Source organism: Heliangelus exortis, chromosome 2 (genome assembly GCF_036169615.1).
Source record: "Heliangelus exortis chromosome 2, bHelExo1.hap1, whole genome shotgun sequence".
Lineage (NCBI taxonomy): Eukaryota > Metazoa > Chordata > Aves > Apodiformes > Trochilidae > Heliangelus > Heliangelus exortis.
The window spans coordinates 126,922,855-126,935,806 of NC_092423.1; the positions used below are offsets into that span (position 1 = coordinate 126,922,855).

At 38.7% G+C, this 12,952-nt stretch overlaps 1 protein-coding gene across 8 annotated transcripts in view; it reads right to left on the reverse strand.

Moving 5' to 3' along the window:
* Positions 1-616: 616 nt before the first annotated feature.
* TRIQK (triple QxxK/R motif containing) overlaps positions 617-12,952 on the reverse strand; it is a 116,007-nt gene continuing 103,671 nt past the window's right edge. For all 8 annotated transcript variants that reach the window (XM_071737937.1, XM_071737932.1, XM_071737935.1 and 5 more), the window contains 2 exons: positions 2,805-2,908; positions 617-943 (listed from right to left, as the gene is read on the reverse strand). In XM_071737937.1, the coding sequence (XP_071594038.1) occupies positions 880-943; positions 2,805-2,908 (168 nt within the window). In that variant the 3' untranslated portion in view covers positions 617-879. The remainder of the gene's footprint in view (positions 944-2,804; positions 2,909-12,952) is intronic.

Below are 12,952 nucleotides of genomic sequence, written 5' to 3' on the forward strand. Positions count from 1 at the left end.
GAAGACGGAGGACCATGAGTAAACATATAAAGGTCAGGTCAGTCTGTAGAAGGAGTTTGCACAGAGGCAAACTGATTTCTGGTATGCATGAACAGGGAAAGATCTGGGCTGAGGAAACAGCAAGACACAGTTCTTTTAGAGGTGGCTGAAGCATTATCACAAATTAACACTCTCCTGCTTTTCCTGCAAGTTACAACCTCATGACCTTTGGTGAAGAAAGTGAAGGGATAATATCCTGCTGAAACTTCAAAACCCTGCTGCATGATAGTAACACTCTTAAGGATGGCAAGGATGAGCTGGTCTATCACCCTGCACACCCTTATGCTGCAAATATGCTCTTTGCTTAAAAGATGGAATCAAAGATTAATAACATCCAGTCTGCACACATCCTGAAGCATGTGAGGTAAACCGTGGCATTGGAGACAGACAACACCAAAGAGCTCCACATTGTGGAAGTGGAATCAATAACCTTTTTTTTCCCCAGCTCATAAATTTGCTACACTGTGCCATTAATGCCATTTTTATTGCTTTTGTCTTTCCCAACTTTGGAACTTGAGGAAGGTCTCAAAGAACACACAGAGGAACAGTTTCTGCACCACAGGTAAGATTTTATTCAGAGCAAGGAGACGAGACACTGTGGAAGCATAGCAGGATTATTATGTCTTAGAGAATTCTTCAGGCAGTGAGGAAACTCAAGTAGGCTAAACCTGTTGGCAAACACACTCTCTTTTATCTACATTTGCAATTGTACTGCTTGGGCCCATAAGGGGAATGGTCTCAAAATCCATCCTTCTGTCCTACCTGCATACCTTAAGGTCTGCATTGACCCTCTTTAAAATAAGCTTCTGAGGAAGATGCATGAGACAAAATACCTGTTCCTCACCAGCAGAAGCTTCTTATCATTGAGAGTACAGCTGCAGGTTGTACCGAGCAGATGAAAAGTCTGGAACACAAGACATATGCACAGAGAGTCAACACATGTAGGACAAGCTGAAGTTGTGGGACAGAAATTCAAGAGAGCCCTGCAGGAGAAGAATATCATATTAAGAGACAGAATTGATGAAAAGCATGATTGAAGTTACAACAGGAACACAATGAAAATAAAATACTGGGACAGATCATACAAACCAGTACACTGGTAAAAATGTCTTGATCCATACCAACTCTGGATTTGAACTTGATATTAAAGTTCCAAACCAAAAGAAAGACAAAGAAAAAATAGCATTTCATTGGTTTGAATGAAAATATAAAACTCAGGAAATTAAAGTAGAAATCTGACTAAAAAAGCTTGACTGTCCCACAGAAGAATATATATAGACCACATACCTGCAATTTAAATTTCAACCCCCAAAGTGACTCTAGCATTGCTGGTCCAGGACCTGAGAAACCTGCTAAGTGCTCTACGTGAACCTTTTCCACAGCTCTGCAGATTTGTATTCAAAGAGAAGCAGCAATGAGAGGAAAAGAAAGTTGACATACACTGTGAGTATAGTTCCAAGGCAGGGCCAAAACAATCACCTGTAAATTATTTTTTTAAAAAAACTCCTCCAACGTTAATGGCAAAACAGGAAAAGAAATTGAAAAGCAGTTAAGTGGTGCACTCTGAAATGTCTCCGCTGAATTATGATAAGTATGTATTAGCTTCAGTATGTTTATCTATGTCCACAAGAGAGGATTAGCTGCAAACATTCTTGTGAGATAAACCAGAACTATTTGGTGTTGGCACTGTTAAATTTTTGTGATATGCAGGTGTTTGGAGTATTTGTGCAGCTTCCTCATTGGTTTCGATCCAGGTATTTCCACTGAGAGTATTTTTACGTACTAAATGTGATGGGGTGCATAGAATAATGGCAAAAGCTCCATGCATGTAGCAAAAATAGCTTTATTCACATTGAAGATTAAAATAGTTTTGTGTGTTAAGGGCAATAAATGTAAATACTAATTTTGTCAGAAAAACTTGGGGTCACTGAATTTCACTGTTTCTAGCTGGCAGGCATCCCCACAGGCTCCATAGCTTGCAGATAGATGAGAACAAAGCTACCCTGTTTCTGATAGCAGAGAGGACGTGGTGTCAGCAAGGATTTAGGGTGGCTGGAAGATGCCATCCTGGGTAGATGGGTGAGTGAAAACAGTCCTCTGCAGTGTCTGGTATCTTTGCAATCCACTTGTGCTGCACCAGAGCTCTTCACCCCAGCCCACTGCCATTTCCATCCTGCTCTAAATGGCCTCATGCCAGTCAAGATCTGCTCTTCGTCACCTCCCACCTTGTCTTGTTCCCAAGCTCTTCATCTCCACTATCCTCCAAGGGCCCAGCTTTCCTAACCTTCTTGATGAGACAGGACAGTATGATTTCTTTAGCAACTTTGAAAGGTACCCACTTCTTTCTGGTTGGAGTCTTTTCTGATGTTTACTGCATCATTACTGCCACAGATAGAGTAGCTGTAATTTAGCAGCAAATGAGGTGTTTATTTCAGAAGTGATGCTCTGTGTGACATCCAAAATCTAGGCACAACTTTGATAACTAAATTCAGCAGATGGGATGTCAATTTAGTAACCTGAAGAGGAGATTAGGTTACACAAAACCCCTGCAATTTTACAACTGTGCGTTTTTAACTTCTCCCATTTTCACTGAAAAGCAACAATTCCCATTTAAAGGATCTTTCCAGAATAACTCCTTTCCCACCTCAACAAATCCTCCAACTTCCTCACCAGCATTCCATTCTGTCTAATGATTTATTCATGCAAACTGTGCATCTCCTGAAGTTTCTAGTGTCCCATACCATCTTGGTCTATGTTACACTTACCTAAGATGTGAGGACAGCTCTGCAGCCTCAGATGATTCATGTGGAAGGTCACCGTATGCTTTTATCCACAGATCACTCTTTGGCTTTAATCTTGTTGCTCCTGTCTAGAAAAAAAAAACCAAAAACCCACGTTCTCAGCTCCAATGCAGTGTAACCTATTTTTTTTCATGTATTTTTCCAGTGTTTCAGATGGTTTTGTTTTGAAATCTTCACACACCAGTACTCTAGTTTCCAAAATTTATCATTATGTTCTACAGCACAATCCAACACTTTGAAATCTCCAACTATTTAGCTATATGCATCCTCCTCCAATGCAATTGCAATTCAGCATGTGAACTCCCACTGAAATCCTGTATTATCCTTGAGATATCATTGGTATTTTATAGCTAGTAACCCTAAAAGTGCACTTTTCCAAGTCTCATATTTAACGTCTCATTGCAGTTCTGTAATCTTCCACTGAGTCACCAAGGATTTTTGACACTAACCTTGAGATATAAGGAAAGTTGTGTATGCTTTTAAATGTTAAACATTACAAATTATTGATAGGTGCCAGTGGACTATGGATCTGCTACTGTATCACTTGAATCAAGCAGATTTTTACATCTGGTTACAGCTGGAAGTCTGTATGATTTTCATTCACTGTAAAGCTGGAAGCAATGAAAAAAAAACAGAATACTTTCCATTGAGTAACGCACCTGGTCAAAGTGGACAAAGATTTACCCACACTAATTACACAGCAAGAATATCTACATATTATCATTTGAAATCAGAGGCCTGAAACACTTAATCTGTTCATAATTAAAGGAACAGATTTGCCATTGCTGCCACAAACTGATGGTCACACCACAGAGAGGATTTAGATCTCCCTGACTTTTATGTTGGATTCCATAAAAAAAGCAACAAAACGCCAGATTTCAAATACACTGCATAAAAATAGAGTACTAAAATAGTCAGCTATACATCAAAATTTACAGGGTAGAATGAATTACTCCCCAAATTAGATAGTTAAGCGAAACTAAACTTGCAGCCCAGACTTCTGTGAGATTCTGAGTCTGCAAACTATTTCAGCATGTTCTTTAGCCCTTCCACATTAAGCACAATACTTTAATACAAAGTTAACTGTAGACTCTTGCCAAGTATTTCAGTGAAAAGGAACAGATATTGGGGTTGAGATCCAACATAACCAAACAGCAAAAGGAAACAAGCAGATATTCACTCTGCACAAGATTTTTGGGCTATCAAGACAAAGAATTATCTCTTCTTCATTTAATCAGTGCTAAAAAGCCCTCTGTAAGGCATCTTATCAATTTGCCAGGTCTTATCAGCTGCTGTGACTGAGAACCACATCATGTAAAGTGATTTTTAAACTTCCAAAATATTTTTTAAAAAATTTTAAAACTTAATTAATTATTTTTTTAAGCTCTTGTACTGCCATGATGACTCTCAAGTTCCAGGAAATTTCAAGACTTTATTCTGTAATAAGCAGATATTTTCCTTCCCACCTCTATCTCCCAAAAGGCCTTTCACTTACTGTTTTTTTATTTCCCTGCTAGACAGTAAAACATTTCCTCCCAGTCTTTTTCCCCATGAAGTAAACAAACCAAGATCTTCCAGTCTCTTCTCATACAAACAATCCATCCTTTCCCACAATATCAATATTTCTCTCTTAATACTGGTCAGAAGCGAAAAATTTCTCTTTATGCTCCTATAACATCTTTAGGCTGAGACATGAGGCTCAGATGATGTATCTGAGGACTGGGCTTGCCACTGTCTTGGAAGCATCCCTGGGGTAGGTGAGACATATCCTGAAGCAGATGAGGGTGTCTTGGTTCCTCTCCTCCTCTGCCATTTCCTGCCATTGAGCTTATCAGAGAAGTTCTTCCTAGTTGCCCCTCTAAATGACTGACCTTGCACATTTTGCTACCAAGTTACAGCATTTTCTCTACTATTTCAATCCTCTAGGTAGCACAGATCTTCCTGCATTATGCTTCGATCGTCTCCTTATTGACAAAACCTCCAATTTTGTCTCATTACCACACTATCACTTTTTATGCCTTTGTCATTACTAAAGCTATTAAAGAAAGGTATGGGCAGGGGAACTGGTTACAATCACTGTGCAGCTCACATACCTTTAGTGCACACTCATACCTCTAGTGAAGGAGAGGAGAGGCGTCCTATTTATCTTGGGGGGCAAGTGTGTGCAGAGAAATGGCTACTGCACTTAAGCTGTATACTCACAGCCAAGCTCATGGCAGTCATGACAACTGATTAGGTGTCCTTAATCATCTACTAATGATCCTCAAGACTTCAGGATACCTTCTTCCAGCTTAATGATGCCCTTAAGCACAAGCCATTGCATGACTGTCTTGCCTTCAGTCAGCTCTTCACCTATTTAACAAGTTTCTTGCTAATCTGCATCCTCTCTAGAGCCATTAGTGAATTCCAGTGGAGAGCTAAGTTAGATGCCCTACTGAAGTCCAAGCAGATTTGATCTACCTTTCTTCTTAGTTAAGTCAGCTATTTTACTGACTGAATGGTATCAATTTAGTTCTAGTAGATACAAATTGAATTTTAGCTCACTTAACTTCACATTTTTCTATATTTTCCTTCCAAATTTTTCCAAACTATATGCGTCATGGAGGTAAAACTCATGAACCTGTAATTGTCCACATCACATTCTCTCCCTTCTTAATATAGGTTTATATTATGTTAGGTTGGTTCCTTTGGTTGTGGCTGAAATCTCCTGTAATGACTCAATGCTACTGTTCTGGCAACGTTTCCTCTATTCAGTGAGCTGTTTGTCCACTTCGAATCTGCGTGTGATGATTACCACTTTTACTATTACTGCCACATGGAAAATACGGTGTTTATTAGCCTTCTCAAAACCATATTTATTCCAAGTGTGTTATTTTGAGCACTCTGTTCTTTCCTAATATCTTAACACATTGTTAGCATTCAAAGCTTTTCCCTACCTTTATTTTTATTTTATTTTTAAATTTTTCTTGTCTGTCCACTCCCATGGATTACCACATTTGAAGGCCGGGCCCTCTTTGATCAGTTTCCTTTATCATTGCCTTGTCTTCTTTCACAATCTGTGCCAGGGAACTGTACTTGTCAAGATTCCTGCCCAGGCAGCTGCAGTTATGTTCACATATTTCTTACCATTATTTCTTTAAAAAGGCACACATTTTCCTAATAGGCAGTACCGTATTGACCCCAGCTATTTCATCTGCATAAATGGTCCTTTTCTTCTTAGTGGCCATTCTTCTAAACTCTGGTGTGTCTTTATCTATACATCCAAGAGACCAACATGCCCAGGAGAAGGGATATATATTTGAATCAGAGGGATGGAGCATCTCTCCTGCAAAAACAGGCTGAGAGTTGGGGTTGTTCAGCCTGGAGAAGAGAAGGCTCCAGGGAGACTTTATAGTGGTCTTCCAATACTTGAAGAGGCCTACAGGAAAGCTGGGGAGGGACTTTTTACCAGGGCACATAGGGATAGGATGAGGCAGGAAGGGCTTTAAACTGGAAAAGGTAGATTTAGGTTAGACAATCGGAAAAAATTCTTCATTATGAGGGTGATGACACTGTGGAACAGGTTTCCCAGGGAAGTTGATAGTGTCCCCTCCCCAGAAGTGTTCAAGGGCAGGTGGGATGGGGCTTTGAGAATCCTGGTCTAGTGGGAGGTGTCCCTGCCCATAGAAGGGGTGTTGGGTCTAAAGGTGAACTTTTAAGGTTCTTTCCTACCCAAACCGTTCTATGATTCTATGATCAATTATTTGCTGAATTATTTTTATTTTTTAATAAATGACTACAATAGAATTTACTGTAAAGCCTATTCACATTTTATATTCACTTCATAGCCTGAAAAACAAATCGCTGTGATCAGAAGCTCTTGCTCCAAAACCAGAATTTGTTTTCCTCATATAAATTACTTATTTGTCATTAGTATTGCCAGCAAACTAAGTACACCAGAACAGCAGCTGAACATAAACAAAACACAAAGTTTTAGTTAGAAAATCACAAATATTGAAAATATTTTCAGAAGTATTTTCTCAGATCTGTTATTTTTATATTTATCTCTTTGTATCCAGCCAACATCCAGAATGCACTGACACTCAGAAACAGTAATGAGAAAAAAAATTCTGCAGCTAAAAAATCCAACATATAATCTGTTCAGGAGGAATGATGCATTGAAGTGACTGGAGCTAGAAACTATATTCTGTCTATTTTCTCTAAATGAATTGGACACGTTTATAATAAAATAAAGCACTTTTTTCTGCATTAAATTAATTTAGGTAAATTAATTGTAAAAAAATTATCTGAGGTTTTATGTCATGTAACAAGTGTCACTTATATGCCAGTTGTATGCAAAGAGAGAAAAGGTTGCCCCTTTAATTTATTGTAATGCATGCAACAATGAAACATGATTTAATTGAAACAAAAGACAAGAGAATAAAAAGAAACTTTTTTTCTTTTCTTTTTTTTCCTGAAAAATCCAAAGCATTTGCATGCAAGGCCTTGAGGCATCTCCACGTTATAAATTATATATTTATATGTAAACGGACTTCTGGCTTCTGTCCATAATATTTGGCAAATTGTATGTTAGATTCTCCCTTAATATTCTTATAGATTTCTAGGGTTTTGTATACTGTAAGCTACATGCAAATATAGGGGCTTATAACAAAATGAATGCATCTGGGAGCTGCCTACTCCTCATTTGAAAAATAAAGTGTCCCATACATGCAAAGTTAATGTGGATGGTCAAACCTTAGGATCAAAGCCAATCTTGACTTTTCCAATCTCAGAAAAAATTTCTTCATTAAGAAACTATCTCTTTCATGCTGCTGTGAATCTGTAATGGCTCAAAATTAGTTTGTGTGGCTTGGAGGAAGAAGTGCTAAAGGGAAAGAAATATCCTGGTGTATTCACAATATCCCAGAGACTGACAGAAATAAGCTGATGACTGAGTAGTGATCTCTCATGCAAAATGGACACGATTGCAAGAGGTTAGGAGATGACTTAAAAATAGCCAAAAAAAAGTCTGTTTTTCTCTGAAATCCCAGACTGAATGCAAGAAATCTTTCCTGAAAAATAAATTCATGTTTTCATAACTTCAAGATCAATGAATTGCTTTCTGGCAAAGTTGTTTTGTCAGGAGTTTCCTGACCAGATCCTAATTATTAGCCTTATTTCATACCCATCAGTAACAAATCAGACTGCTGGAAGGACAAGGGGTTTAAATGACTTGATTCTGACTCCAGAAGACTACTCATCATGTTAAAGACGACTTGTTAATAAGGGCTATAAGTTCAATATCAAGGAAATTTGGAAAACATACAGCAGAACACACTTTATTCTGCTTATTAAAGGTAGAAGAATCTATTACTTAATCTTTTATTGTCAGTGGAAAAGAAGTCTGAGGAGATGACAATAATGTGGGAATGTGAACAACAATGAGCTTGGTCACTTTTTGATGTTTTGTAGAATTTACCTTTAACTACTTCCCAAAATAAATAATTTATAAAATATTGATTTTCTGGATGACTGAAGTATGGCTTCTTGCTTTACTTCTGATAAAATCATTCCTTTAGGCTGTTCTATTTTGGGGTTCGTGTTTGAAAACACAAGAGAGAAAGATTTTTCTTTGCTTAGAAAATCCTGGATCTCCACCTAGGGATCTCAAGTTTCAAAGGAAAAACTTTCTAGGTGAACATAAAACCTCTTACTCTGAGGCTTTAAAAAACAAAACAAAACAAAACAAAACAAAAAAGAAACCAAAAAAAAAACCAAAACCAAACCCTCAACCAAGATTTTCTCTTTGGGAATGCTACTCCAACACATTATAAGAACGGTAGTTAGACACCTCATGCTTCCACTCTTTTTTTTGGGTGAGAATATTTGCTTCCACCATGCTACAGGTAAGAAAGCAGGCATATATTGTAGGACAGCATGGAAAAATCCAAGCAAGACTAACATATGAGTAAATGAAGCTTTACAGCATATTATCCAGAGAGATTCCCATACTTTTTCTGGAGCCTGGGCCACCTCAGATAGCTTTTGCTATGTCTACAGTGCATCCTGGCAATCCATGCAAGGGACAAGTCCAAGGAGACAAAGGGGAGACCTTATGGCTCTCTACAACTACCTGAAAGGAGGTGGTAGTGAAGTGGGGGTTGGTCTCTTGTCCCAGGTAAAAAGCATCAGAACAAGAGGAAATGGACTCATGTTGCATCAGTAGAGGTTTAGATCAGGTATTAGATGAAACTTCTTCACTGAAAGGGTAATTAAACACTGAACAGACTGCCCAGGAAGATCAATGAATAACTAGCTCTGGAGATATTTATGTGATGCATAGATACAGTGCTTAGGAACATGGTTTAACCCTGGGATGTGGTAGAGTTTGGTTATAGTTGGACTTGATGATTTTAAAGGTCTTTTCCAAGCAGAATGATTCTGTGATTCTTATTTCACAGTTTGGTGGTATAGATACACAAACCTGACACCGAGTGATGGAGCTGATACTACAGCACTCTAGCAGTAAACAGGAAAAAATGTTAACTTGGTGTCACATAAAACAATATTTTGCACATACCAAGTCTGATACAAAGTCTGTTGGTTTCCATATATAGATTTTTAGAGCATGACTTTATAAAATACAACCACTCTTTATTGGATCAGTATCAAAGAGTTCTATGATACAGTTTTACAGCGGAATTTAAGGCAGCAGTAGTTCTCCTTTTCAAATGTTACCAAATGTTTCAAGGGAAAGGAGATCTTGATAATGACTTAAGATTTAAAAAAAAGTTCTGAATTTAAACTATACCTTTCTATACTGGGGCATGTATTTGCTTCAAAAGAGGGGCTTGGCTTGTTTGAACAAAAAGCCTTCAGTGTGTTATAGAGAACTGGGGGTGGGCTGTATCATGAGGTTCAGCCACAGTAAATCTGGACTCATGTTTTAGTGCTGTGATGCCCATAAGCTCAGAGGCACAGCTGATCTTCTTCAATATGGAGTCCCTCCTGGAGTGTTAGTAAATAACTTACTGTTCCACTCAGGCAGGTGCTGTTACAAGGCAGATTATAATTACATCTACACTGTGATAGAAAAAAAAAATGCAGTGCCTCAAAAATCTTAAAATTAGGAATGACTTCGGTTTCAACAAGCTTGGTTTAAAATGTGGACAACAGCAAAACTAGAAAGCCCAGTAAAAGAAAATATCACAGTCACCTAGCTATAATTAAAGCGAATGAGCCAAATGATTTACTGGTTAACTGTATAATTCCCCCTGGATGGAAATACATCTGATCTGTAGCCAGCACTGCTACAAACATTGCTCCTCTCTCTGGGGTTTGAAATAAATATCTCTGTTGATATTTGAGGGGGTTGCAATCTCCTGCAGGCCAGTAGGTCACTGTCCTCTTCATTGTGATACTAAACAGAAGAGGTGAAACACTGTCAATGAGAGATTTGCTATTGATTTCAGCTAAGCCAGGGCTTCATTCCATCTGCTTCACTGACTCTTAAATTTTAGTAACACTTTATCTTATCTATCCTAAGAAATTTCGACAGCAAAAAAAAAAAAAAAAACCAAAAACCAAAAACAACCAAACAAAACAATCCCACAATTGACAGGCATGTAAATCTGGAAGCTTGGAATTCGGGGTGAAGGGAGATGAGCTCTGGAAAATTGGTTCCACATTCCCTGAGATATTCTCAGCCTCCTATGGGAACTCCAAGAAGTTAGTGTTTGATCCTACCTCTCCTCAGCATCAAGTGTGACATCACTTCAGGTTTCAGAGGGAGAGTGTGGTAACAGGCACACAACAATGAGTAAACTCAGCCTTTTAATGCTATCCCTCATAAATCACCTTTGTTTGCATAAGGCCCAAGGCAAAGCCCATTGAAAGAAGTATAAGCCTTTTTACTTTGGAACGAGTCCATTATCTCTGCTTCTCCCTCTCCTCTTTCTTTTGGCTGAAATGTCATGTCTCACTTAAGCACTACAAGGGTGGCCAACTGGAGAGATGGAGCCAGCAACAGGAGTGTCATGAGAATACATGAATGAGATATGTATATTCATAGAAAAATTCTTTTTAAAGCAGAATAGCAGAGCGAAGACACACCAGTTGCTCTTACACACTGATAATTTACACATTTTACACATTATTACTTTGCTGTTCTACAGCAAAAATGTAGTTACTATAGCAACTGGTTTGTCATATGATCAGAATGCTATTTTTAATATCACTCAAAGATACATATTAACATGCATAGTATACGGACTGCTTAGAGTGGCCAGAAATACGTATTCTAGCATTTTTAAGTATATAAGTGAATAATAATTTCTCTTAGTGTCTGTCTTTTTCATGAGGCTATGTAATTAATGACTGTCAGAGTGATGGAGTAAAACTGTACTCACAGCTCCTCGTGAATCCATCCATTTTTTTTTCTTTGTGTTACAGGAGATCAGAGGTTCCAGCCAGGTTCAGAGCTCTTGAGAGAGTCCCAGGGCACTGCCAAGGTCCAGCTGGTTGTTACAGAGAGCTTTGGATCCAGAGCATCTTTAGCACTAAGTATCACCCTCTTACCTTTCTCTACTACATTTTTGAGTCAGCTTATTTTTTTGGATGACCTATGTCTAGTGAGTCAAGATGACACTTAAAGCATCAATTTCTTTTCTCAGTCTAACATAAAAAATGTGTCTGGAAAGATGTAGTCCAGCTACAACGGACACAAGCTGTGTCCCAGGATTATAGCATCTCTGAACTCCCATGCACCAGACAGCTGATATGATGCTTTTCTATTTGCTACTAAACTGAAATTATCAACTAATTGATTTTCAGTCCAGTGGTCAAAGTGAGTGTAGGAGAATGGGCTGTTCAGGGAAAAAGAATTTTGACAATGGTGGTGGGATGGGACTTTACAATTTTTCTCCTACTTTCATTGACTATATTATTCACAAATTTCTGGCAGTAGGGGGTGGGGTGAGGATAACTCTTACTGAATTTGGAACTTCTGCTCTGGGAGCAGAATACCCTTGCACTCGTTTGCTGCAACAGCCAGGGAATATACTCACAGCAGAGCTTCTCAGGTTGCACCAACTCACAGTTTATTTTGGAGGCCAATGCAATGGATGCCTATTGCTCTATGGAGCCTTAAACTATTTAAGATTGTAACTGGTTAGGGAGGGGGAACGTTCCCAATTCAAATTATTTCAACTCTTTTACTCCCTGTGGAGACTTAATATGCTGCCAAGCCCCTCTGACTTCAGCTGATGGCAGACTTAGATGGTTTCTACTCCAGTACATAGGTTTAAGCTTACAGCTCCCTTAACACAGAACTCGATCTATACCATGCCCTTTAGCCTTCAGCAAAGTTGCCCACATAACAGTTCTGAACTCTCAAAGGTAACGTTGAAGTACAACTCAGATTTTTCTTCCCATAGTAAGATTATAAGAATCAGTCTGTATAGCAAGGACTCATGATTAGTGGAGAAAGATGACAGATGCATAGCTGCCAGGAGTCAAGAAAGACAACTTGTGGTATTGCTCACGCATGTCTAAGCCCAGAGTCTCAGGTCAGTTCTCAACATCCTGCAGAAAAAAAAGTGCATCCATCTCTCAGCATCTTCATATCAGCCCTGGAGCCTGCAGTACTTGGTTGATGCTGCTACCAGAGCTCATGGTGACCAGATGGCTGTGTTGCTGGCTGGCTGATGTGAGCTAAACTTATTCTCAAACAGACTCCAAGACTGAGTGTCAAAGGAAAGTATCTCTCTCCTAGTTTCATACTGCTGCAGCAAGTCCACTGCAAAGCACTCAGCTTCCAGGGTGCCCACCAGTACTTTTCATGTGAATAGACAAGAGTACTTCTGATACAGAGACTGAACAACGTTATCCCCTCTCCTGACTGAAAAGGAGTCAAAAAAATTTGGGATCCTGAAGAGCTTTGCAGTTAAAAAAGCTTTATCCTATTCAGTAGCTAAATGGGCTGGACAAGTGAAAGAGATCTTGCTGTAGATAATGGCTCTGATATCTTGGCATGAGGAATTTATATGTAATTATTTGTGCAGAAGTGCAGAATCACAACAAATGCCTTAGATAAATCTCAGTAAATATATATATCAAAACTGCCATCATATAAA